General features: G+C 47.4%; 2 protein-coding genes across 4 annotated transcripts in view; both read left to right on the plus strand.

Annotated features, from left to right (window-relative positions):
- Positions 1–473: 473 nt before the first annotated feature.
- EEF1AKMT2 (EEF1A lysine methyltransferase 2) lies at positions 474–8,274 on the plus strand. Of its 2 annotated transcripts, none has more exons than XM_023930011.2 (6): positions 474–683; positions 1,536–1,601; positions 2,121–2,235; positions 5,357–5,464; positions 6,306–6,522; positions 7,266–8,274. In XM_023930011.2, the coding sequence occupies exons 1-6, from the start codon at positions 628–630 to the stop codon at positions 7,391–7,393; spliced, it is 690 nt and encodes a 229-aa protein (XP_023785779.1). In that variant the 5' UTR covers positions 474–627; the 3' UTR covers positions 7,394–8,274. The 2 variants fall into 2 exon arrangements, with proteins under 2 accessions (XP_023785779.1, XP_023785780.1); XM_023930012.2 differs by lacking the exon at positions 474–683 and adding an exon at positions 786–849.
- A 7,903-nt stretch (positions 8,275–16,177) lies between these two features.
- Positions 16,178–23,019, plus strand: part of FAM53B (family with sequence similarity 53 member B) — a 43,931-nt gene continuing 37,089 nt past the window's right edge. The window contains exon 1 of one of the 2 annotated variants that reach the window (XM_086899450.1): positions 16,178–16,299. The gene's annotated coding sequence lies outside the window, so the exon portion shown is untranslated. The remainder of the gene's footprint in view (positions 16,300–23,019) is intronic. The other variant, XM_086899449.1, reaches the window with a different exon arrangement.

The following is a 23,019-nucleotide window of genomic DNA, read 5'->3' on the forward strand; positions in this document are numbered from 1 at the left end:
GAAGCTGCAGGGACACCTCAGAGCCTCTTCCAGGACCTGAAGGGGCTCCAGGAGAGCTGGAGAGGGACTGGGGACAAGGGATGGAGGGACAGGAGAAGGGGGAGCGGCTCCCACTGCCAGAGGGCAGGGATGGGTGGGATATTAGGAAGAAATGCCGTGGTTCTCACACACGGAGCTGTACAGGAGGCAACTGTGCAGCAGTGCCGTTTATCACTCTTATTTTCTTATTAAAACACCTTGCAATAAACCTTGTAACAGCAATAACGTCTGTGACATTTGCAACGAATAAATATTGAAAAGAATAAACAGTTCTTTTAAATATTGCGCTGATTTTCATGGAATCACGGACCGGTTTGAATTGGAAGGGACCTTAAGGACCATTTACTTATAATCCCTGCCATGGGCACCGACACCTCGCACAGACCGGGTCGCTGCACGCCCCACCCAACCCGACCTTGGACACTCCCAGGACAGGATTTTAGATTAGAGAAGATCAGAAAACACGGCAGGGTTCGGAGCGGGCCGTGCCCCGCCTCAGGGCCGGATCACCGAGCCCGGGTCCTCCCGGCCGGGAGCGGCCGCGGCCGCTCCGCCCGCAGCGCTCGCTGGTTCCGGGGCGGGCCGGGCATGGCGCTGGCCGGGGACGAGCCCTTCAGCCCCTCGGTGCTGGGCACCAGGGAGCAGTGAGTGCCGGGGCACGGGCCGGGCACCGGGTGTGCCCGGCCGGGGGCGGGCACGGGAGGGACGGGGCTCGCAGCCACCCGCGCTGTGGAAGGGGAGGCTGCCCGCGGCGCGGGGAGTGGAAATGAAAGGTCTTTACGGTCCCCTCTCCACACACAGCGGTCCCTGGTTTGTGTATTATTTGTTTGTTTAGAGAATCTGTGATTCTGTAAAGTGGCACTGGTACGCAGAGCATAGAGCCTTCTCAGTCTCTCATGGAATCATGGAATGGTTTGGGTTGGAAGGGACCTTAAAGCCCATCCACTTCCACCCCTGCCATGGCAGGGACACCTTCCCCTGTCCCAGCTGCTCCAGCCCCAGTGTCCAGCCTGGTCTGGACACCTCCAGGGATAACCACAGCTTTTCTGAGCACCATGTGCTGGGGTCTTCCCACCCTCCCAGGGAACAATTCCTTCCCAATATCCCATCCAGCCCTGCCCTCTGGCACTGGGAGCCATTCCCTGGGTCCTGTCCCTCCATCCCTTGTCCTCAGTCCCTCTCCAGCTCTCCTGAGGCCCTTTACACACTGGAAGAGTCTCTGAGTTCTCCCTGGAGCTTTTTCTCCAGGTGAATTCAGCCCCCGCTCTCCCAGCCTGGCTCTAGTCCTTGGAGCATTTCCAGACTTTCCCTGGACTCTCTCCCTCATGTTTATGTTTTCCTTATGCTGAGGACTGGTGCCTCACCACCCTCACATTCAATTTCTTCCAAATATCTAGCCTAAATCTGTCTTTCAATTTTTCTTCCCATCCCTCTTTAATCTAAATATTTCCCAGTATTAATTATGATATCCTCTTCTTTCCTCCCCCTGACTCCAGCTGGGATGCTGCATATGAAAGAGAACTGCAAACTTTTCAAGACATTGGAGATACCGGGGAAATCTGGTAAATAAAATAACTGCTGCAGAGTGTTTCTGTTGTTTCTTTACCATAAAAGACATTGCAAAACCACAGCCAGCAATTCGATGAGTTGCTGACAAAATGATGGGGAGTTTTACCATTGAAACCAGCAGTTCCTCTCTTGCCCAATTTCACACTGAAGATTGCTCAGCTGCACTTGGACAAGTGTCATTACATAGAAATTGAGCTGGTAATTGAGGTGTATGTTACTGACAAATTTGCTTTTTATCCCTGAGCTCAGGTTTAGCTACACAAGTGCCCTTGCTGCTTCCTTTTTAAATACATGAATGTTTTCACCTCCCAGTGTTTCAGTGAATTTTAAGGCTGCAGGATTAATTTTCATCTGAACAAAGCAAACATGGAATATGAGCTATGGCAGCTTTTATTTTAGTAACAGTAAAAAGGGTTTTGCAAAAGCTGGAGAGAGTGATTGATGAAATAAACTTGCTGTACCTTTTGCACTTTTTTTTCTGGTTTAATTACCTGAACCCTTGTTTCTTCCAGGTTTGGAGAAGAAAGCATGGTGCGCATAATCAGGTGGTTGGAAAAGCACAAGGTCCCCTTTGACAGCTCTGTGCTTGACATTGGGACTGGGAACGGTGTTTTACTGGTTGAATTGGTTGGTATTCTTAGTTTGTGTGTTTTTTATGCAGAACCAAAGCAGTTTAAATACAGTTCTGACAAGCGGCAGTGGTAATCATGGGGAATTGTAACCTGTGTGAAATGCAAAACGTGTCAATACTTCAGGCTTCAAAATCTGAAGTATTTCTCTAAATCAATCAGCCTGAGCATCCCTTGTTTTAACTTTACTTTCCTATTTCCCCACATTTAAAACTGCATTTCTTCCCATTGTTGTGTAAACTCCCCCTGATAAGGAAACTAAGTTGACTAATTCACAAAGTACCCTTAATGTACAAAGCCAAACCCTTTCTCTGCACTCAGTTCTCATAATAACACTCATTATTGATCTGAAAAAGTAGGTAGACCCAAGGGCTTTAATGTAAGTAACTTAAAAAGTTGTTAACACTTCTTTTAAAGAAGTGTCCATTTCTGTCAGGGTGGGAAATCTGATGGGGTATGCTCTGGAGTGTTATGATGTTTTTGTTGTGCACAAGATGTTCAGGAGTTCCAGTATATTTTTCCTATTTTTGATTGACTTTTTTTGGTGTAATACTGCAGGGGAGTTGGTAAAGAAAGGGGCTGTAATATTGCCACAGCTCCTGTTGTTTTGCATTCCCCGTTGGCTCCATTAGCTCCTGTAGGAATTGGAAGGACTGAAAGACAAAGTCAGGTTTGAGGTGGAATTTTTCTTTTAACATAGACTTTGATTTTAGAAGACTTTGAAGCCTTTATGGAGACTGGCTGCTACACCACAGCACAGGAAAATTTATGACACCAAAAGCAGAAATCGCTCATCTCACTAAGAGAAATTAGCCTGATAATGGTGATTATTGAGTGCAGTGACAGCTCTATCATGGTTGAAGTACCCAACAGAAAAATCTTATTTGTAAGACTTCAATTTTTGAGACTTCACTTTCAAACGGGAAACTGATTTTCCAATACATACTATAGGAAAATGACAGCCTGATAGCTTTTAAAAACTATTAACTCCTGTGAGAGCACCCTCCTCCCTTACATGAGGCACCTCACAGTACTGTGGTTTCTTTCATAGGAAATTTTCAGTCCAGTTCCCTCTTGAAAAGTGGCTTTAAAAATTACCTTGTTTATTTTTGCTAAATAATTCAGGATCTCACTTGCATAGTTGATGTAAAAGCAATTTTTTGTGTGTTAGCTGCAAGGCTTGGAAATCAAGTTGGAATTCTTTTGGCAGCTGCTGTAGGACTGTTCTGCCACTGGAGTTGGACTCCACCATGGGGTAAAAATGGCAATACTGGAAAAATCTCAGTCACCGAGGACATTAGCAGCAGCTCTCTGCAAGAAGACTACTTGAGGGTACATAAATATCACATAAGTGGCACCCCTCGCTGTTTTTATATGTTTAGTAGGCTGTGGTCCTACCCCTGTGAACTTCAGGGATCTGGTAGCTTCGATTCGTGACATAATTCTTTTGCCTTGCAAAAATTCCAGCTCTTCTGAGGAAGCCTTTCTGCCACAGGGAGCTCTGGCCTCCTCTTATTTTTATAAGTAACGTGGGAGCCGCCAATATTGAGGAACATCTCAAGTGCAGAGTGTTCAGCCGAGTGTGGTGTCAGCCCTAAATACAGGGCAGAGCTGATGATGTTCCAAACTCCTTCTGCTCTTCCATCTGCTTCTTCAAGGAGCAGCAGCAGTAAAATCACCTCCAGGGCAGCAGGCCAGCTGCAGGGTGCAGCGTGGTCACGTTTGGCACAAGCAAAGGATCCCTTCCTGTCGCAGTCAGGCCCTACAGGTTCTGCAGCATTTAATGTTGTTTATCTCCAAACCTTCCTTCTCTGCCCCCGAGACTAGAGGAGTGAATGGGAACTCCCTGAAGTGACTCAAGCCTTTCCTTTGCAAACAGAGGAGCTGTTGTGGGAACTACTCCTCCACCCCCAAACCTTCAGCACAGGCATCTGAGGAAGCCTGCTTTGCTCCGGGGAGGAACGTGGGCAGGAGCCTGAGCAATAAATGTTCTCCATCCCATGCAAACAACAGTGTCTTTGTGTTCAGCTGCAATTAGCCCTCAGTTCAGAACAGCTGGTTAGCACCGAGCTCAGGCCTGGGGGGCTGCTGCAAGGAGGAAGGACAGTTGTGGAAACTCCTCATCGTTTTCCTGGCAGTTGAGGTGTCAGCCTCTGGAACAAGCAGACAGGCAGCTGGATGCTTAACACCACTCCATGTGTTTTTCCAAACCCCAGCCTCCTCCCTGTCTCTGCTGTGACAGCCTGCAGCTGGCCAGCAGATCAGAGCCCTTCCATCAGTTTTGGATCCTGCCAAACCCCCTGACACATGTGATACCCTGAGCTTCTACCCTGAGCTGGTCCCTTCAGCTTCCACCTCAGAGCAAGGACGTGTGTCCCTGCTCCCCTCCCACGTGCCCAGCTCCAGCTGATGCCAGGAGCCCACCTGCTTTGCCAAAGGGTTGCTGTGATCTCACTGAGTTCCCTAAGCCGAGTTATCCTTATCTCCAACAAACTTAGATTAACAAAGCCTCTGTGTGCTATTATATGTGGTGCATAACCTGCCTGAAAATTGCTGATACAGACACCTGGCAGCATGCAAATAGTTGTATTCAAATAGATATTAGCATGAATAATTAGAAAAACGTGTGATTTTGCAGTGGATTTCTGTCCTAGAGCAATTCATTACATCTTTTGGCTCTTAAATTTTGGGTTATAAGCTAAGTAATTGCACAGTCTCCAATGTTACATGTCAGAGAGGTTTTTTCCCTTATTTTGAAGCATCTGTCACATGTCATTACTGAAAATTCCTGTTTTCTAAGTTACTTTTGGTGCAGATAAGAGAGCCTGTTCTACTCCAGGGTGTTACTTTTCACAGTTGTGCTCAGTTTTCCACTTGACATAAACCAGCTTTCAGTCATCAGTTCTTTTGGTGAGGTTTTTTTGGGCAGAATAAAGTTATTTCAGCTCAATCAGCTATTGAGCTCTTGTAATGGTAACAGGTATAAAAATGAATAAAAGGTGAATTGTGTTTTTTCCCTGTTATTAAGAGGAGGAGAGATCAGATGGGTTGTAGGGAATGTACTGGCTGGATAAAAACAATTGCTAGCACACTGATTAAGATTCTCTGCTTCTGTCTAGGCAAAGTCTGGCTACACGAATCTCACAGGGATTGATTATTCACCTTCTGCAATACAGCTTTCAGAAAAAGTAAAAGAGAAAGAAGGGATGTCTAACATTAAATTAAAGGTAAGTCTTGAGAGAAAGGCAATTGAGGAAATAGAAAGCAATTGAGCCCAAGATTAAACAAGCTAATTGATATTCAGATCTACGCAGTGTACTAAATGAATGATGTCTTTTGAGATCTATTTGTGAGAGAACTCTACCCAAATAAATCTGTTTATGGGAAGATTTTTGTTCGTTATTTGTTTTTCGTTTGTACCAGTCATTAGGGCTAACAAGATTACCCTGCTTGGAACAGGCAGCAGAGTAGTGGTTTACCACGTAGCAAGTTCTGTATTTTAGCTGCTACATTGTGAATTTCAAACTTGAGGTAGAGGAAGAAATCCTTAAGTGACAGAATCCCTACCAGTAATTGAACAGCAGGAAGGCTGAGAAGCCTTGCTGGAGCAGGGGTAGGTGCAGATGACTTCCAAAGGTCCCTTCCAGCCTCTGCCACAGAGATTCTGTGGCTGCCTGTCATTCTGAGCTCTCTGCTGTGCTGTTCTACACCTCTGCTCTGTACCTGTGTGATGTCTCTGCTCCTGTGTGTCTGTAAAATCTCTTTGTGGCAGGCTCTATGTGTTCTCCTGCATTTGTGCAGTGCCTAGCACATGGCAGGGATCAAAGTACAAATAATGGTTTAAAGAATGAGCTTCAAGTGCGTTAGTTTGAGCTTTAGATTACAGCAAATAGATCATCACACAATGTGTAGAGAAGAAAGAAACTGCCATGGCACTGTGAGCTACCCTTCCCTTGGCACACCCACTGTCAGGATTGAACCTTTGTATCCTAAAGTCTTGCTTTGCATTAAAGATTCAGGAGCTGCCAAGTAGAAGATTGTTCTCACAGCTGCAGACTTCTGGTTTAGGTGGAAGACTTCCTGGCACCCTCAGCTGAGCTGTCAGGCTTTGATATTTGCATTGACAAGGGGACTTTTGATGCCATAAGCCTCGACCCCAGTGACGCGGTGGGGAAGCGGAAGCTGTACGTGGGATCCCTGTGCAGGGTGCTGAAACCAGAGGGCTTCTTCCTCATCACCTCTTGCAACTGGACCAAGGAGGAGCTGCTGAACGAGTTCAGAGAAGGTAAGCAGCTGAACAGAGCCCTCTGCCAACGTGGGGTTGCTGAAGGAAGGGATGAGGGAATTCTAATGTGTGTGTTAGCATATTGACTTTCCCAGATCAGGATTAGAGGAGGTGAAGTGATCAGTAAATGCTCCAGCCTGTCTTCCCTCTGTTTTCCTCGGGAGTTACAGCTCCTGTGTTTGCCAGTGCCAAGGGAGGACAGGTTTCCTGACACTTTGGAGGTTGGGAATTTTGGTCTAATTACCCTGGGAAAGTATGTGTGGCCAGTTGATACTTTTGGGATCTTTGATTCCTAGACCCAGTTCACCCTTTGATTACTCCAAAATTGGGGTAACATTTTTACCCCAAGGAAAGTCTGTGACCTTTTCTGTCACTTCCCCAGCTGCCCTTTTTATCCATTTAGGAGTTTTTTTTACATGCCAGTCAGCTCCTGAATCTCATGCCTGAGACTTGAAACTCAGTGTGGATCTGAAACAACCATCCCTTCTGGGGAACCAGAATTACTGGCAAGTTCTCATCTTTTCTGCCGTTAATTTGTGCAAGTCAGCCAGCTAGGAATTTTATTATCCATGGAAGAGTTTCAGCTGTATAAAGCAGTGATGCAGTGTAACAATACAGTCCTATAAACTCCCAGATTAACTGCGAGTTTTCCAGACGAATAAAGAATGGTTTGCAAAGGGTTATCCAAGAGGCAAATAAAACGACTTCCTTCTAATAAAAGCATTTCAATTTCTGTCTGGCAGGATTTGAAATTCTGGAGGAGCTGCCAACACCCAAGTTTTGCTTTGGAGGAAGAATTGGAAACAGTGTAACAGCATTGGTTTTCCAAAAGAAAAAAGTGAGGCCATCCATCTTGGACAAATTAGATTAGATGAGAAAAGTCTGAACTTTAAACCTGACAGAAAACCTCAGACACGTGTGTAAATAAATGCTTTTCGAGTGCACAGTAAAATACTATGTATGGAGCTCTAAGGGACTATAAAACATTGCCCTAGAAACATTTCAGCTTTGCATAATTTGCCCATAAATTGTGTCCTTGCTACAACCTTACTTGTTTTAGGGAAGCTGCAAGTTTGTAAGTGAGTGGGAAGTCAAAGGTGCTAAGTACAGAGACAATATTACTGAGTGATATTTGTGTTTGAAACATAAAGATTATCTGATATTTAGTTTCTGTGCTGGTAAGCAGTGACCTGTAGAGGTAAAGGTATCCTACAAAGCAAAAATCTCATTTCTCTGTTGTGCAGTGGAGTAGGGAACAAGCTTTTGCAATGCAAGTGTTGTATCTTCAATGAACATGAGGGTAGCTGTTAAGGAGGGAAATGAATACAAAACCCACAGCACTTTCAGAAAACGACCAGTTGGTACTTTAAATTCAGGTTTTCCAAGGTTCTCAGACCATAATTGTGTCTGCTCTGAAGTAGCTCAGCTCTTTTCCCACAGAGGGAGTGTTTTTAAATCTCCTTTTCCCGAGTGTGTTCATGCCTGGTCAGTTCCTTTCCCTGACCTCATGAATACATAAAGGTGTGATGTTGCAGCCTCTGGTGTGTAACATATGCCTCCTTCATTATTAACCTGCTATATAGGAATGTCTTCAGAGCCACAATGACAAGAAGTTTTCCAGTGAATTTCTCAGGATGGATTTTAACTGCATAAATCCAAAAGAATTCAAAGCAAAAGTATCCATTCCTTGTTCCTTTTTTTTACATGTATGTATATATGTATTAAACTTCTGTGTGCAATCCTTCTGCTCAATTTCGTTGCCTTCATTTCTTCTGTTTTGTAATCTCAGAATATTGCTGTTACTTGAAAGGCAGGAAAATGAGATTTCTTCATGCCTCGACAAACACATTTGCAGGTGACAATAAACTTGTTCTTTCAAACATCAAGGAGGCCCTCTTAGGCAATCAGGTTTTGTTTCACAGGCAAGGTCATGTTTGCTTATCAGGGAATTGCTTCTCCTACTTTCCACATTTCTCCTCGTTCCCAGGGCTCAGGAGATCTTTAAGGGTCAATAAATACTTCCAGTCCTTTCCCCAGGACAGCAATCAAGGCATTATTTTGCACAGTGGTGAGTCCTCCCTCCATGACCCATCTGTTGATGTCTTTAAGATAGAAATCCTATGGCTGCATCTTTTTGCAAAATGAAATATATTCAGTTGGGAGAATGGTTTATCAGCAGTGCTGAAAAAATTCAGTCCCAGAATAATTCTTTGCATATTTGGTCAGACTTGGGTTCTAACCTGAGTGCCAAAACCAAGGGCTCGTTAGCATTTGGGTAACTGTTGTAGTCCTGTGTTCTGCCCCTGCCCAGCAGCCAGCTGGAATGCTAGGAAATGTAACTTGGAATCCAAACAGAGGATTTTTTTAGCATAGTAGTACAAAGGATTCAAAGTACACTACTGATAACAGCCTCAGTAAAAAGCCTGTGACATTTTTGGCATCAGGTAGAGTTAATTCAAGGAAATTTTAATTTTCAAGGACTCTGGCAGGATGTGTTTTGGGCATCTGTTTTATTCCCATCTGTAATTTTTGCTAATGAAGGCATGATGTGTATTTAATCATGGAATGAAAATAAAATCAGAGCTGTCATGGATTTTCTTTTAATCAATTAGATGGAATTTAACCATAGATTCCTCCTCCACAAGATATGTAAGGATCTGGGCAAGGATTGTATTTTCCTCTTCACAGGATTGAGTATTATTAGTTTTTGTTCTCTGGGTAGTATTTTTATGTAACTTGTAAAGCTAAAAAATAAGCTTCTTAAAATTGCCTGAAAATAAGGATTTCTGCATCAGATGTGTAGTTTGCATATTCCTTCAGTCCCAAGCACTTCCAGGTGTCACTGGAGAGCAGAAAAAATGCTTGTAAAACATGTTTTAGGAGCTTTATTTTAAGGCAACGGTAACCAAAGGCTTACTATTTAAAATCTGCTCTGTTGGAAACCTGGCATTTTCTGAATAATGGAGTCTAGGTAGCTGCTCAGATACTGATGTAGGCAGTGGGGTATTTATGGCTATGAGGATTTGGAAATGATTTGTCCAAGGCTGTCCTTGATTTGGGGCAGTTCATGTTGGCAGGAGGTTCTTGGTGGTGTGATCTCTAAATGTTGATGCATTTCAGTGAAAAAAAACTTAGAAAAAGAGGCAGGGGAATAAGCAGTGATTTAGGAGGAGCAAGTCTCTGCTGGAAGTTGGGGGAGTGCTCCATGATAGTTCCTGAAGGCTGGAATCTTCATGACTCCACAGCTGTGTGACTCTTGGTTCCAGCTGCAAGGCCAGACTAAATGCAGGAGAATAAATGCAGCATTTGAAACACGTTTTACCCCTATTGTTTTGCTATCTGAAAACTCTGTCTGTGATTTCACTGTCAAATATGAGGTTTGTGGGTAGTAAAACTAGCATCTTCCAGAGATCCCAGAGGTGGCTGAGCCTACAGGCTGTTCCTGCAGGACCGAGTTTAGGCTGGGTGATGCTGCGGGGCTGGCAAGCTTTCCTGGAGTGGTTTTGCATAGAACGTGGGCAGAACAGAAAGGGTTTGTGTTCCCTGGTTCATTGACAGCATGCTGAAGGATGAAATTCTCTCAGGACTGACCTTTTATTCATGGAAGACTGAGAATGGTGTTTAGTGCCTAAGCCCAGACAAAGCACCTCCACCAACATCTGTGCTTGGCACAGCTCAAACCTGGCTCCTGATACCTCCTATTGTCAAGAAAACTGTGTTTAGGGATTCTCTTTTGAGGCATTTACTGGGAGAGGCCATTGAATTCATTGCAGGGTTTGTGCTACTGAAAGAGCTTGGAGCATTTTACACTGGAATTTTATGGGGCTGATCACAGAACTGAACTGTCAGGGTGAAATATCTGAGAGAGGCGCACAAGCAATGTTTATGAAATAATTATTGATTGGAGATGTCTGTTCTAGGAGAGTTTCTACACATGGGACTCTGCTGGAGTGTGAGGTAAATGGGTTCTCAAGACAAAAAGCCTTTGCCCTTTCAGCATCTCAGTACTTTCTTGAAATAAGTATTCCTGTAATCATTTTCATAGGAATTAAAAAGTGAGAGATACCAGACATGAAAATCATGGCACAACTGAATGAACACAGAAAATTCAGAGGGAAGGATAATGTTTCCTTACTCCTTGACTTCCCTTGTGGTGACCAGCTTGTTATCTGCAAGAGGCGTGTTCATTTGATGGTCCTTAAGGAGCAGGAATAGTCACAGAATCCCAGAATGATTTGGGTTGGAATGGACTTTAAAAACCATCTCATCCCAAACCTCCTACCATGGGCTGGGACACCTTTCACTAAACCAAGTTACTCCAAACCCTCCCCAGCCTGGCCTGCAGTGCTGTCCATAGGCTGCTTTTCTAAATGCTGATTTTTCTTTTTTTTTTTTTGAAGGCTTAGAAGATACAAAATTAATATTCTGTTCTGGAAACTCAGTATAATTTTGTGCTGTAACATGAAGAATTTCTGGGAGCTACAACTGTTTTTTAAGAGCTGTTGGGTTACATCAGAAACACCAACAGAATTATGGCAGCTGCTTTTCCAGACAGGGCCAGCAGTGATGCAGCATGTGATTACAGGTTCTCTGTCCCATCAGGAGAATATTCCTGCAAATCATTATTGAGAGCATCATTGTGAAGCATTATTGAGGCTGAAATAGCTGTTTGCATTATGGCCTCACCTTCTTGAACTCAAACCCACTGTTGCAACACCACTTCTGAAAACTGGGAATAGCCAGCTGCCTTGATTGTATCATAGGATTTGAGGCATTTAACACCTGTAACAAAGGAGATTCAGGGTTGCTTGGGTTTTGTTTGTTTGTTTTGTACTTTTCCAACCAATGTTAAAAAGGAACTTTCAGATATTTGGGGTTTTAAACCTGCTGTTTACAGCAGAGAGCTCATTATAGCTGTGTGAAGAAGTGCGTGTCCCACCACACATCAGGTGTGATTCTCTGGAGAGCAAACAATGTTCTCTCATACAATTTGTATCAAAATTACTTCAGTTCTGCACTGGCTGTGGAATCTGTGAGCCCAAAGAGTCAAATGAATGGGCAAATGAGGGGATAAACTGAAATTCCTCACTTGGAACCCCTGGGTTTGTACCCAGGAGTTCAGGGTGAGGCCAGGTGTGCCGGGCACAGCAAACAGATACCTGTGAAGCCACAAAGCTGAGCTGACACGGCCTCCTTGGAGTTATTTTTATGTAAGGATGAGTTCTTGAATAGCTTTTCTGGTGCATTAGGCACAGCATGCTTCTCTTCACTGCTGACAGTGGCTTCCATGTATTTCTACATTCCAGGAATGCACTGGCAGCACTGTAGCCATTGTGAGGAAAATCTGCCTGTGCATATACTCTGCTATGTCTGTTCTGCTGTGAGCCAGGGTGCCTGGTATAAGATTGCCAAATTTTATGTTATTTCATACCAGACGAAATCTTTAAGTGTGGTATTTAGCAACATACAGCAAAATTTTCAGTGTTTTGGCACTAGGATTGCTTCCCTGCTCTTGGCATGCCCAGAGGTGGAGAACATGGCTTGCTGCAACAATAACTGCTTTATTTTATAGGCCCTCCAAGCATTTTAACGTATGGGATCATCTCCTGTAAAATATGTGGAGAGCACAAAGAAAATAATTGGGCCAGGGCTTTGCAAAGCCATAAAGAGATCTGCCTTTGAATTCCTGTTGCTTGCTGCCTTTTCTGGGATAAGAGGAGGGGGAGGCTGCCCTGCACAGCATTACCTGCTCTGGCTGAATGGGTGGTGCACGGCTCTATCCCTTGCTTTGGCTTCAAGTAGGTTGAGCATGACCTAACCCTTGTGGTAGCAGCTAAATTGAGGAGCAATTAATGGCTACCAAGGGCTTTGAGTGAAAGGGGATGAGGTGTTATAGCCTCCAGACAAAGGAGGAAAAGGAACGCTGGCGTGTTTTGTTTAACACAAATAAGGGAAAAGCCAACCTGCGGCTTAATTTCCATTTGTTAGGTAACAGTATAGCTTGAAATGAGCCCAGTTCTGTGTTACTGGAAATTAAGCTGAGTGCTGTCAGGCGAACCAGCTGCTGCCAGGTAACACATAAATTCTGGGTAATCACAAGTGCACAAGTGCTGGAGAACCAGAGCTGATGGAGCCCAGTGAGGGGAGAGACACAAACCTCAGCAGTCACTGCAGCAGCCAGGTGTGTATGGACAGTGTCATGTGTCAGCTAGAGGTGAGGAGAGTGTGCATATATCAAGAAATTTTAGCTGTTGATAGGGTTGAGAACTGAAATTCAAGCAGAAGGACCTTTCACCCCAATTTTCAGTAGCAATTAGCCACGCTGGCTGCTGCCTTACCTCCTCAGTTCCATGGGTGCTGCACTGCTGCTTATCCAAGGTAGGGTGATGCTTTGGGGCATGTCTGCAGCTGCCTCAGGCCTTGTGGATGATGGACAAATAACTTTGGGCTTATCTTAAGCCAATTCAGACCCAAATGTGTCTGACAACGTGATAAGCACATTCAGGCTCACATATGTATTTCATGGCCTATTTATTTTATCCATCAATGTTTCCATTGCTCCCAGTCTGGGGCACCCAGATCAGGTGTCACACCCTCTGCCAAGGCAGGGAGGGAGCAAACACAAAGCTCTTGCATGTGTGCAGCAAATGGCCTGTGACATGAAAAAGGGGTTTTTAAGTTTAGTGGAAATCCCATCATATGCCAGCTGTAGTCAGACACTACACTCCTCATCTCAGCCCTCTGCGCAGCAATGCTTCACCTGTTTAGGACATCTGTGATTCAGGTACTTTCTGTCACAGAGCACATTGATCATATTACAGAGATATGCTCATTCCCCGGGCATGATATTAAAAATACTAATTAAAAAATACTTCTACTTGCTGTTACTAGGATTTTGTGAATTTGAGGATTTCCCCTGAAACTGGAGGGTGGCTCTGAAGCTGGTCTCCATTCTGTGTTCCTGCAGACCTTTGGTGGAGCCAACCTGTCCCTGTGAGTGTGTGGTACCCAGCACAGCTGGGTGACTGGGACAGCAGCCTGTGACTGGGACACTCTGACTCTGGCCCTGGACAAGCCCCTTACCTGTGTTCTTTGCCTGGCAGGAGAAGCAGGAGGATAGACCCATAAATAACTGGGATGGCTCAGGTGCTCAGAAGGACCACGCAGAGTCCTTGTGAGAGGGACAAGCTCCTGAAATTGTTGGTAACCTTGGTGCATATGACTTGAATAACAACAAACTGGAGCAGACAGTGAAGCGTTGGAAAGGCTGTGTGGAAAGAAGGCTGTAACTGCAGCCAGATCCTGTGTACTGGAAGTGAAGGAAATTCTGTCTATCCACAGGGCTTAGCACAGCTACATCAACATGTCTTAATGACTTGGACCCCAGAATCCCTTCAGATGGACCATTAGATTCATTAGATCATTAGATTTTTTCCTATCCACAGTTTCCATCCCCACCAAGATTGCTCCCAGTCAGTGGGTAGCAAAAGCACCGACATATGAGACAAAAACACAAATTAAATCAGCTCACAAATGAACTGAATGAATTTTCTGTCCATGAAGACTCTCTTGGCCAGTTCTTTAAAGCTTGAAAGTTATTTCTTTTTTTTCCCCGCTTCTGACAAAGGGAAAAAGCACTGCCCAGAACAAGGGCCTATGGACAGCCAGTTGTTTGAACAACATTACTGAAAATACTGTCTGTGGAAAACAGGTTTATGCTTCAGCAACAGGCTTTCAATGTGCTGGGAATTCTCCACAGCCAGCTCATCTGTTGGGAAGCATAGAGGATGAGAGGCAGAAAATGCTGGGTTTGGAGTGAGCTGCAGAAGCAGACAGAAAACAACTTTCTGCTTGAGTCTTGGAGCCCAAGGCTGCCACGGGAATGGATTCAATTACGCCCTGAGCTTTATTGCTGAAATATTCCACTGGGAAACCATAAAAAAACATTTTCAGACTTGATTCCCGAAGTTCTGGAAAAGGAGTTAGCAAGTGTTTTATTGCTACCAGTCTCAACACGTGATAAGAAAAGCAAATACTGAGTGGGATGGAGGAACATGATGCAAAAGCCCCTTCACATCATCAAACCCTTCTCCCTGTTCATCGCCCACTCAGACTGGCCACTCCTGCTTAATTTTATGTGTACTGAGCACGGAGCCACTTTTGTTGAGATCAGCCCTCACTGTGTTGGTGGGAGCTGCTCCCTTGTTAAGTGTCTGCTACTTCTGCTTGCTTCCCTCTTACTTCTTCACTGCATTAAATAGTAACTGATAAGTCTTCCTCGACAGTAATTTGTTGTCCTGGGCTGTGCAGTAGCAGGGCAGCATACCAGAAGCACTGCTGAGTTCACAGCTACAGCTTCTCTTGCCATTCACACCCTTACTTGTCCCTTACTTGTCCCTTACTTGTCCCTTACTTGTCCCTACACGCCATCCCCAGCACCGTGCCCGGCCATCCAGCTGGGTGGATGAAATTCAGCCCCAGATTCATTCCTGATGACATCTGTGCTGTCTGCTCACATATGTTTAAGATTAATGTTTGGGCTCTGTTTTGTAATGAGCCCTAAATCTTCCTTTTAGCTGTCATGTAGTTTCCTTGTTCGCTCGTTAGGCTCGCTCTCGGAAGGAGCCCGCGTGCTGCGCTCGGTGCAGCCTGCATGGATGGAAAATGTCACTGGGAGCTCAGGGCTGCTAAAGGCCATTCCCACGTGAAGCCCAGCAGATTTACCCCTCAGCACTGCAGAGACTCACGGCCCCTTCCTAAACAGGCTTCAAGGGAACTGAGGAGGGACTTGGGACAAGGGGCTGGACTGACAGGACAAGGGGGAACTCCTTCATATTCCCAGAGAGCAGGGTTAGATGGGATATTGGGAAGGAATTGTTCCCTGGCAGGGTGGGCAGGCCCTGGCAGAGGGTGCCCAGAGCAGCTGGGGCTGCCCCTGGATCCCTGGAAGTGCCCAAGGCCAGGTTGGATGGTGCTAGGAGCAGCCAGGGGAAGTTGTCCCTGCCCATGGTAGGGGTGTAGAACTACATGAAATTTAAAGATCCTTTCCAACCCAAACCAGTCAAAGGTTCTATGAAAAATAGAGAAAAATTAAGGAATGCGATTTTTATTCAGTGGTGGGTGCAGGGGAGCGTGGTGTCCATCTGTGATGTGCCAAAACTTCAGCGCTAATTCTTGCGGGGACTCTTCAACGAGCTGCTGGTGAGTCCAGCTCTCCTGCTCCTCCCGGGCCGGCCGTGCCACCAGGAGTCACTCTCGGCCTCCGGACGGGCCGCGGAGCCCCACGCGAGCCGCACCCGCAGCATCCCGGGCTGGGGGCCGTGTGCGGGCGCTGGTGCCGGGGCAGCGCTGCCTGCGCCAGCCCGCGGGGCAGCGCCTCACCGCTGCCCGAATCCCCCTTTCTTATTATTTTTGGACTTTTCCCCCACCCCCACAGTCTCTGTTCGGCGATGTTTAACCCCGGGGATGCCCATTCGGGGCCGCAGCCGAGGGTCTCCCCCGCCTCCCCTCGCAGCGAGCGCTCGGCTGCGCGGCTCCTCGGGGCGGGCGCTCCGCAGGTGCGGGCCGGGCTCTGCCGGCGCTGGCTCCGCTCAGGAAGTGACAAGCACATTTCCTCCTCCTCCTCCTCCTTCTCCTCCTCCTCCTCCTCCTCCTCGCTCCCTCCCTCCGCCCGCCCCGCCCGCAGCACGGCGGCGGCGGCGGCAGCGGAGCGCGGTCGGAGCGGCGCCCACAGCCGGCCCGGCCGGGCCGCTCCGCCGCCACCGCGGAAAGCGCTCGGTAAGCGATGCCCGCAGCGCTGCGGGGCCGTGCCGCCCCGGGGGGTGCCGGGGGGGAGCGGACAAAGGGCGGCGGTGCGCCCTGCCCGGGGACGGAGCGGCTCGGAGGGGATGGGGTAGGACGGTGGTACCCCCCGCCGCCACCGCATCCCCGCGGAGCGGGCTGGGGATGTCCGCCTTTGTGCCGTCGGGTCTCACCCCGCCCCGGGCTGAGCGGGGGAACCGCGGAGGAGCCGCCCGGGCGGAGCGTGGAGCGGTGGGATGCGTGTCCGGAGCGGCGGGGGGGTGCGGGATGCTGAGCCCGACGTGCGGGGATGGGCGGCTCTCCGGAGTTTGGCGAGCGGTCCTCACCCGCTCCGAGTCCTCTGCCTTTGCCACTGGAATTATTTCCTGCGAAAGGATCAACACGTGCATTCCTTTCTCCGGGCCGAGACTGCTGCTCCGGGGGGCTGAAACTCGGGTGCCGTCGGGCTCGGGGCAGAACTCCCCGGCTCGGGCTCAGGGGGCTGCAGCCCAGGGCAGCCGTGGCTCAGCATCCCCGCAGAGATGCTCTCCGGCTCACCCGGGGCCAGCTCGCACTTCCCACCGTGCCGTGCCTCGGATTCCACCCCTGGCACGTGTGAGGTGTCTCAGGGCAGCAGGAGAAGGGGACGGGCCGGTCCCAGGGGTGTCTCCAGCCATGGGACACGGCAGCGCCTTGCTGAAGTGCCCTGGCAGTGGGGCTGTCCTAGAAAGCCTGTAAGTCTTGTTTCTCCATTCAGTGACGTCAGGTTGATCAGGTTTGAAGGGACGCGAAGGTTTCTCATACAGCTGAACGCAGAGATTTCACAGGAAAGGGGCTTTTCCTCAATAATTTTCATTTACTTGACGCAGAGAGAGTTTGCCACAGCGCGGTGCCTGTCACTGAGTTGTGCCGCTGCCGTGCGGTCTCCACAGACGCTGGTGTACCTTGGCAGCTCATCCCCTCCTTAGGAAATCCTCTGGAGTGAAAAGTAAGCGTAATTTGTTATGAAATAGGCTGATAGATGAAACTTCAGTTGGCGATTGAAACCAGATGTGCATATTTTCCTTTTGAATCCTCAAGCAATACTAAAAGTCTATTTTGACAGATTAAAAACTACTTACAAATTGCAGAGGTAGCAGAGTTTTGCGATAATCCAGTGAAAATACGGAGGGCTGTGAGCATCTCTGCCCAGTGTCGGGTATCTCCGAGCGCAGGAGATGCTGCTGCCATCACAAAGCCCAGATTCCCTTGGCCTGCCTCTGTCGTGGGCAGAAATATTTACCAGGGCTTGGCTGAGGGATGGAAAAAGAAATAAAGAACCCACAAAACAGTGTAGATAATGTTTCTAGAGAAAATATTTGGGGTGGGTCATGAAACAGATTAATTACAGTGATAGTAAAAAACCTGAATTTCAGAGCGGTTTGCTCTGTCCTTTCCTCTCGTGGCTCGGTGCGGGTTTGAAGTGAGATTCTGATTTATTTCTTCATTTTTGAAAGTCCTGTGGAGCCTGAGGATGCTTGCGGTGGTGGGTGTGTCACACCCAGCCCTGGCACGGCGGTGTTCAGGGGGGCAGGATTAGGGCTGGAGGCACTTTATCAGGAGAAGCATTCAGCCTCCTTGCTTCCAAAAGTGGGGGAAAAAACCCCAGCCAAAACAACCTGCCGTGGAGTTGCTTCCTTCTCTCCACTTGGGAGGAGGGAAGGACACCCTGCCAAGCACAGCCACGTGGAGCACGGCCACGCGTGCCGGAGGTTTTGCTGCTGAATCCCTGGCTCCAGACTTTCTCACTTCAGCTTCAACCCAGAGGAGGGAGGGGAACTTCTGTGACTTCCAGCTCTGCGCAGGGCCGAGGTGTCCAGGAACCACAGTGGTTATAGAAAGCAGATGGCCTTTTGCTGTAAATGCAAAACTTTGCATAGAAAATCTGTGCAAATCAGTTCAGTGGATAATTGATTTGTGAGAGCGAGATCCAGATTTTTGTATATGGAGATTGAGCAGACTGTGGGACAGAGCCAACACCAATGTAGATTAATTTTCAGCTATGGATACCTGCATAAATAAATACATGTGTATAAATATGCACACATGCAAATAGGCAAACATACCAATATAAATCCCCAAATCTGCATTGGTTAATTATATGCAATTTGGATTTTTTTCATAGTAGCAAAGGCTTGCTTCACTTTCAGCAAAAGTATAGGCAGAACAAGATACACAACTTTTTGCCAAAACACCTGTATTTGTGTGCAGAACTGACACCATGGGCTGTGTCATGGTGGGTGGGGAGAGGAATGAGCTTTATCCCACTTGTCTATTTATTATTGCTGCTTGATTTCTGATTTCTCAAATGACAACTGTGTGGTTTGAGACTCTTCTTCCTTTTTTTCTTTCTTCTAACGTTGCATAGAATTTTTCTTTTATTTGTCAGGATGGAGGTGGTTTGCACTTGCCTTGTAAAATCTCTGATGGAAAAGAGGACACCCCAAGCTGAAAGGGTGATTTTGGTTTTGTCCCCTTCCCCCTCCCGTGTCACGTGTTTTGTCAAATGATGTTGCTGGGAAATAGTGCTAATGAACATTAATCTGTGGCAGGGCAGACTTTGGACCAACGGGCTGGGACGGGGCGAGGTGCCAGAGATGCTCAGCCTGGTGGGGTCAAGTCTCCTTCCCACATCCCCGGGGAGGGAGAGGGCAAGGAAAGCCTTTGTGTCAGATCTGCACTCACCAAAACTCTCTCCTAGAGTGAAAATACCTTTAGAAAGATAAGTTTTATTCCCGTGGCCGTGGGGGACCAGGGGAGCAGAGGAGCTGGCATGTGGCTCCCCTGCAGCTGCTCAAGCAAGCTCTCTTCTTGCCTGACGTTTTCTGCTCCTTTCTCTCCCAAAATGGGAGGAGGAGGAAGAGGAAGCAAGCCTGCTGACTCGGGGAAACAAAAGTAAAAAAAAAAAGAGCAGGTCTGCCGAGCAGCAGAGGGCTGTGACTGCCGTGGGGCTCACGTGTGGCGGGAGCCACAGTTCCCATTGCAGGGGTCCTTGTGGGGCTGGGCAAAAATATCACCAAAACAACAGCCTGCTCCTTAGAGAGCTAAATATAAACTAATTGGGTGAGGAGGAGGGAATTTTCCACCATGCTCCTCCTCTGTGCCTGCCAGCCTGCCCTCTCATGAAGCCTATGGGCTGCTCCCCGCTGGGGAATCTCCTGTCCCCAATCCCCAGCATCTCATGGGATGAGTGCCACCACTTCCTTTAGGGATGAGGCCTTCTGCAAATTCCTTGGAAGCTGTCAGGCCACTGGCAGACCCGAGCCCTGGAGCTCTGGTTCTGCCCACAAGTCTCCCTACGGGCAGTGGCCGTGTGTAATTGTGAAAAAGGACTTTTCCAAGGTCACACTCCGTGCCAGCCTGGCTGCCCACGACCCAGCGATTTCTGTAGAGCAGCAATGCAGAACCTGGCTCTGCTACAGGGAACTGGAGAGAGCAGATCCATGGGCTGTTTCGTTTTTCCAAACTTTTCTGAGCTGGCTGCCTTTAGAGAGACAAAAATTCTCAAGCAAGAGCCTGTTTCTGAAACCTCACTGGGATGGTGCATCTCAGTACAGGCTGTGGATGTGTGGGTCTTTAGTCATCAACAGGTGAGGTGGGGATTGAAAATTAAGAAGTGTGGTGGTGCAGTTAATTTCCATCCAGAATTTCTCCTGGCTTCAGGTGGTTTATCCATGAGTTTTGTAGCCTGTGGCATTGGATATGAGTGGTATTGCATCTTATGCATCTGACATATGCTGTGTAAGATAAATAAGGTTTGATATGTCAGAAGTTTCTTTGAAATCCAGGGAGGAGTAAACTGCATTAGACTGACCTGGAGGAGCAGCACCAAACCCTGTGTGAAGCGTGGCTGCTCCCAACACTGCGTGCTGTGGATCCCTGCACGGATGGTTGGGAAGTACCAGGCGAGTTTGGCTCAGTAATCACTTCATTTGAGTAATATTTTAAGAACTGGTTGAGTGAGTGCAAAAAAATCTGTTCTGGTGCATTGAGTTTCTGTACCTCCCCCCTAAAAGTGTACCCAAGGGAGACTTGGTCATGGTTTTTGCTTTTAGAGGATTAAATATAGCAGCATCATTGGTGTCACTCCTCTGTAGTCCATTTGAAGCATCCCTTGGGCTACATCATTCCCTATATTTGTGGCTCCTGGCCATAGCTTTTGCTTTCAGCAGCCAGGGCTCAGGGCTGGCTGTGCGGTAGGTATGGGGCCGTGGTGAAAGAGGAGTTTGACTTCGCGGCTGTTTCGTGCTTACAAATCCTCACGTCTCCTAGGGTTTGTAAAAAATGGGATCTGGCAAGCTTTGATCCAGCAGTTGGAAAACCTGCTCTCCCTCTCTCTGCTCCAAACCAGCCCCTGAAAGGAAGGACCAGCAGTTCTTTGGATGGCTGAGGAGAAGCAGGGCTTGGTGAGGTGGTGGTGCAGAAGGATGTGGCTGCTGAGGCGCATCAGTGTCTGGCTTTGGTCTCAGTGACTGATCTGAACCAGGGGGTCAAGAGACTCACCCCTCACCCTGCTCCTAAAGCCAAGGGCATGAGTTAAAATGTGTTATTTATTTGCATTTATGATTTTTTTTTTGTCCTTTACCCTGTGACCCCAGACAAGCCTTCGTGCTCGTCTGCCCCAGTTGTACAAGTGCCATCATCACTATTCTGCACCAATGGGAAATGCTAATTATAAGGAGAAAGAATTAATGCAGACAACTGGTCTTCTCTGGTTAGGACAGCCTGGCAGCACAGTTAGGCCAGGTGGAGCTGGTCATTTCTCGTTTCAAGCGATGTAGGAAAGTCACAATAACTGTGATTTTTGTGTTTCTGTGCTTGCCTTAACCTTACTGAGAGCAGCCTTCTGGTGTGCTGGGCAATAATTGTCAATGCTATGAAATTACTTCAAGTGTATATATTATTATCCCTGTTACCAAGTGCTTTGGGGTTTTTTTTGTCCCAGCTGGTACAAATGAATATTGTATAATATTTTTGAAAAGACAAGTTTTAGTATTATGAACTAGGTGCCAAAAGCTACAATTGTGTGTCATAGCTGAAGAGCCATTATAATTATAAAGATACAGAAAGCATTCAAAACATCCATTTTTGGGTTTGTAGATGCTCTGTAAACTCAGAAAAACAGAAAAAAAAAAAAGTGAAAAGTCTAGAAAAGGCTGTCTCTGGATCTCTGGAAGTTCCAAGGCCAGGTTGGACAGGACTTGGAGCAGCCTGGGACTGTGGCAGCGGGTTAGAATGAGGTGCTCTTTAAGGTCCCCTCCAGTCCAGGCCATTCTGTGATTATTGGTCTATCAGCTGTGTTATAAATGAAATGCAGTGCAGTGGATGGTCTTCTCAGAGTGAAAGCATTGTGGTTAATGAAGCTGCACATTGCCAAAATGTAAATGTTTCATTTAGAAACTCTCACCCACATTTTCGGTTGTGCGTGGTTTGTGTTGTTGGTAGAAATTACTTTTCCCGTGGAGGTTTCATATGTAGGTATTTGAAACTTCATTTAAAGAAGAATTTCCAGCTCTGCAGTGGGATGGGTTGTGCCGTCCATGCCCTCCCTGTGCCTGTCCTGTGAACCCCATGACACAACATAAAGGTGGCAGCTTCAAGAGGAGCTGGGCAAGAGCCAGGCCAGCCTGTGGAGGAGCTGCTCTGTCAGTCCACCCTCCTGATCCCTGCACATCCCTCCCTGGGACATGGGGGGTGCAACAGCTCACCTGGGGTGCAGAGCAGCGAGCCAGGAGAGCCCTGCTTCTGGGACTGCTCTGTGCATCACCACGTTTAGTAATATTCAGAGTTAGTTCTTGCTAGAGCTTGGACTCAGTGGTCTTAAAGGTCTTTTCTGACCTAATGATTCTATGATTCAGTGTCTTTTAGAAAGGCCCTCAGTGCAGAGATAAAGCTGTAGCACTGGCTGAGAGCCCCGTGCAGTCATTTGTGGTGCTGTAGTTTATTGCAATGATTATTGTCTGTGTTGTTCAGGAAAAAATTGCACTTTGCCCTTGCTCTGGATCTGTATAGCTCCAGCTTCTCGCCGTGCTGGGAGGGCTCCCACCGCTGGTCTGCTCCCTCTGAGGGACCTGCTCAGCTTCTCCTGCCCTCTCTGAGGCAGCCAGGTCATCCTCAGCAGTTACCACTCCACATTCCCCCAGTCTTGTACTGTACCTGTGTCTTGAAGCCCCCCAGATACTCCTGGAGCCCCCTCCAGACCTTGGTTGGAGGTGGGAAGAGCCTCCAGGTGCCCACAGAGGCACAGAGCACGGAGGCTGTACCCTCCCTTCTCCTCCCAGAGACCCCAAGTTTATCCAGCCTGTGCACATATCCCTGCATGCCTGGCTAATCTACTGCACCATGCAGGAGCCTGGGCACATGCTCCTGCCTTTGAGGTGAGTGGTTTTAAGCAATTTAGATTTTTTGGATGTATCTTAACATCCCTGTAACCAGCTGTGCTGGTTGCTTCTCTCTGTTCTGTATTACCACGCTCTTCTCTGTATTTAGCACTCTGCTGGTCTCAAGTCACACAGCACTGGTTTTCCTGTTTCCCTCCCAGTTACTGCCAGAAATATTGCATGGCATGGGGTGGCAGTGCAGTTTCTGTTGCAGCCAGTGTCAGCAGCTCCTTGCAGGTCTGTTTGAGATGTGCCAGTGAAGTGTTATCAGTAGCTGTCATCCACTTCTGTGCAATTT

Source organism: Cyanistes caeruleus, chromosome 8 (assembly GCF_971803275.1).
Source record: "Cyanistes caeruleus chromosome 8, bCyaCae1.hap1.1, whole genome shotgun sequence".
Classification (NCBI taxonomy): domain Eukaryota; kingdom Metazoa; phylum Chordata; class Aves; order Passeriformes; family Paridae; genus Cyanistes; species Cyanistes caeruleus.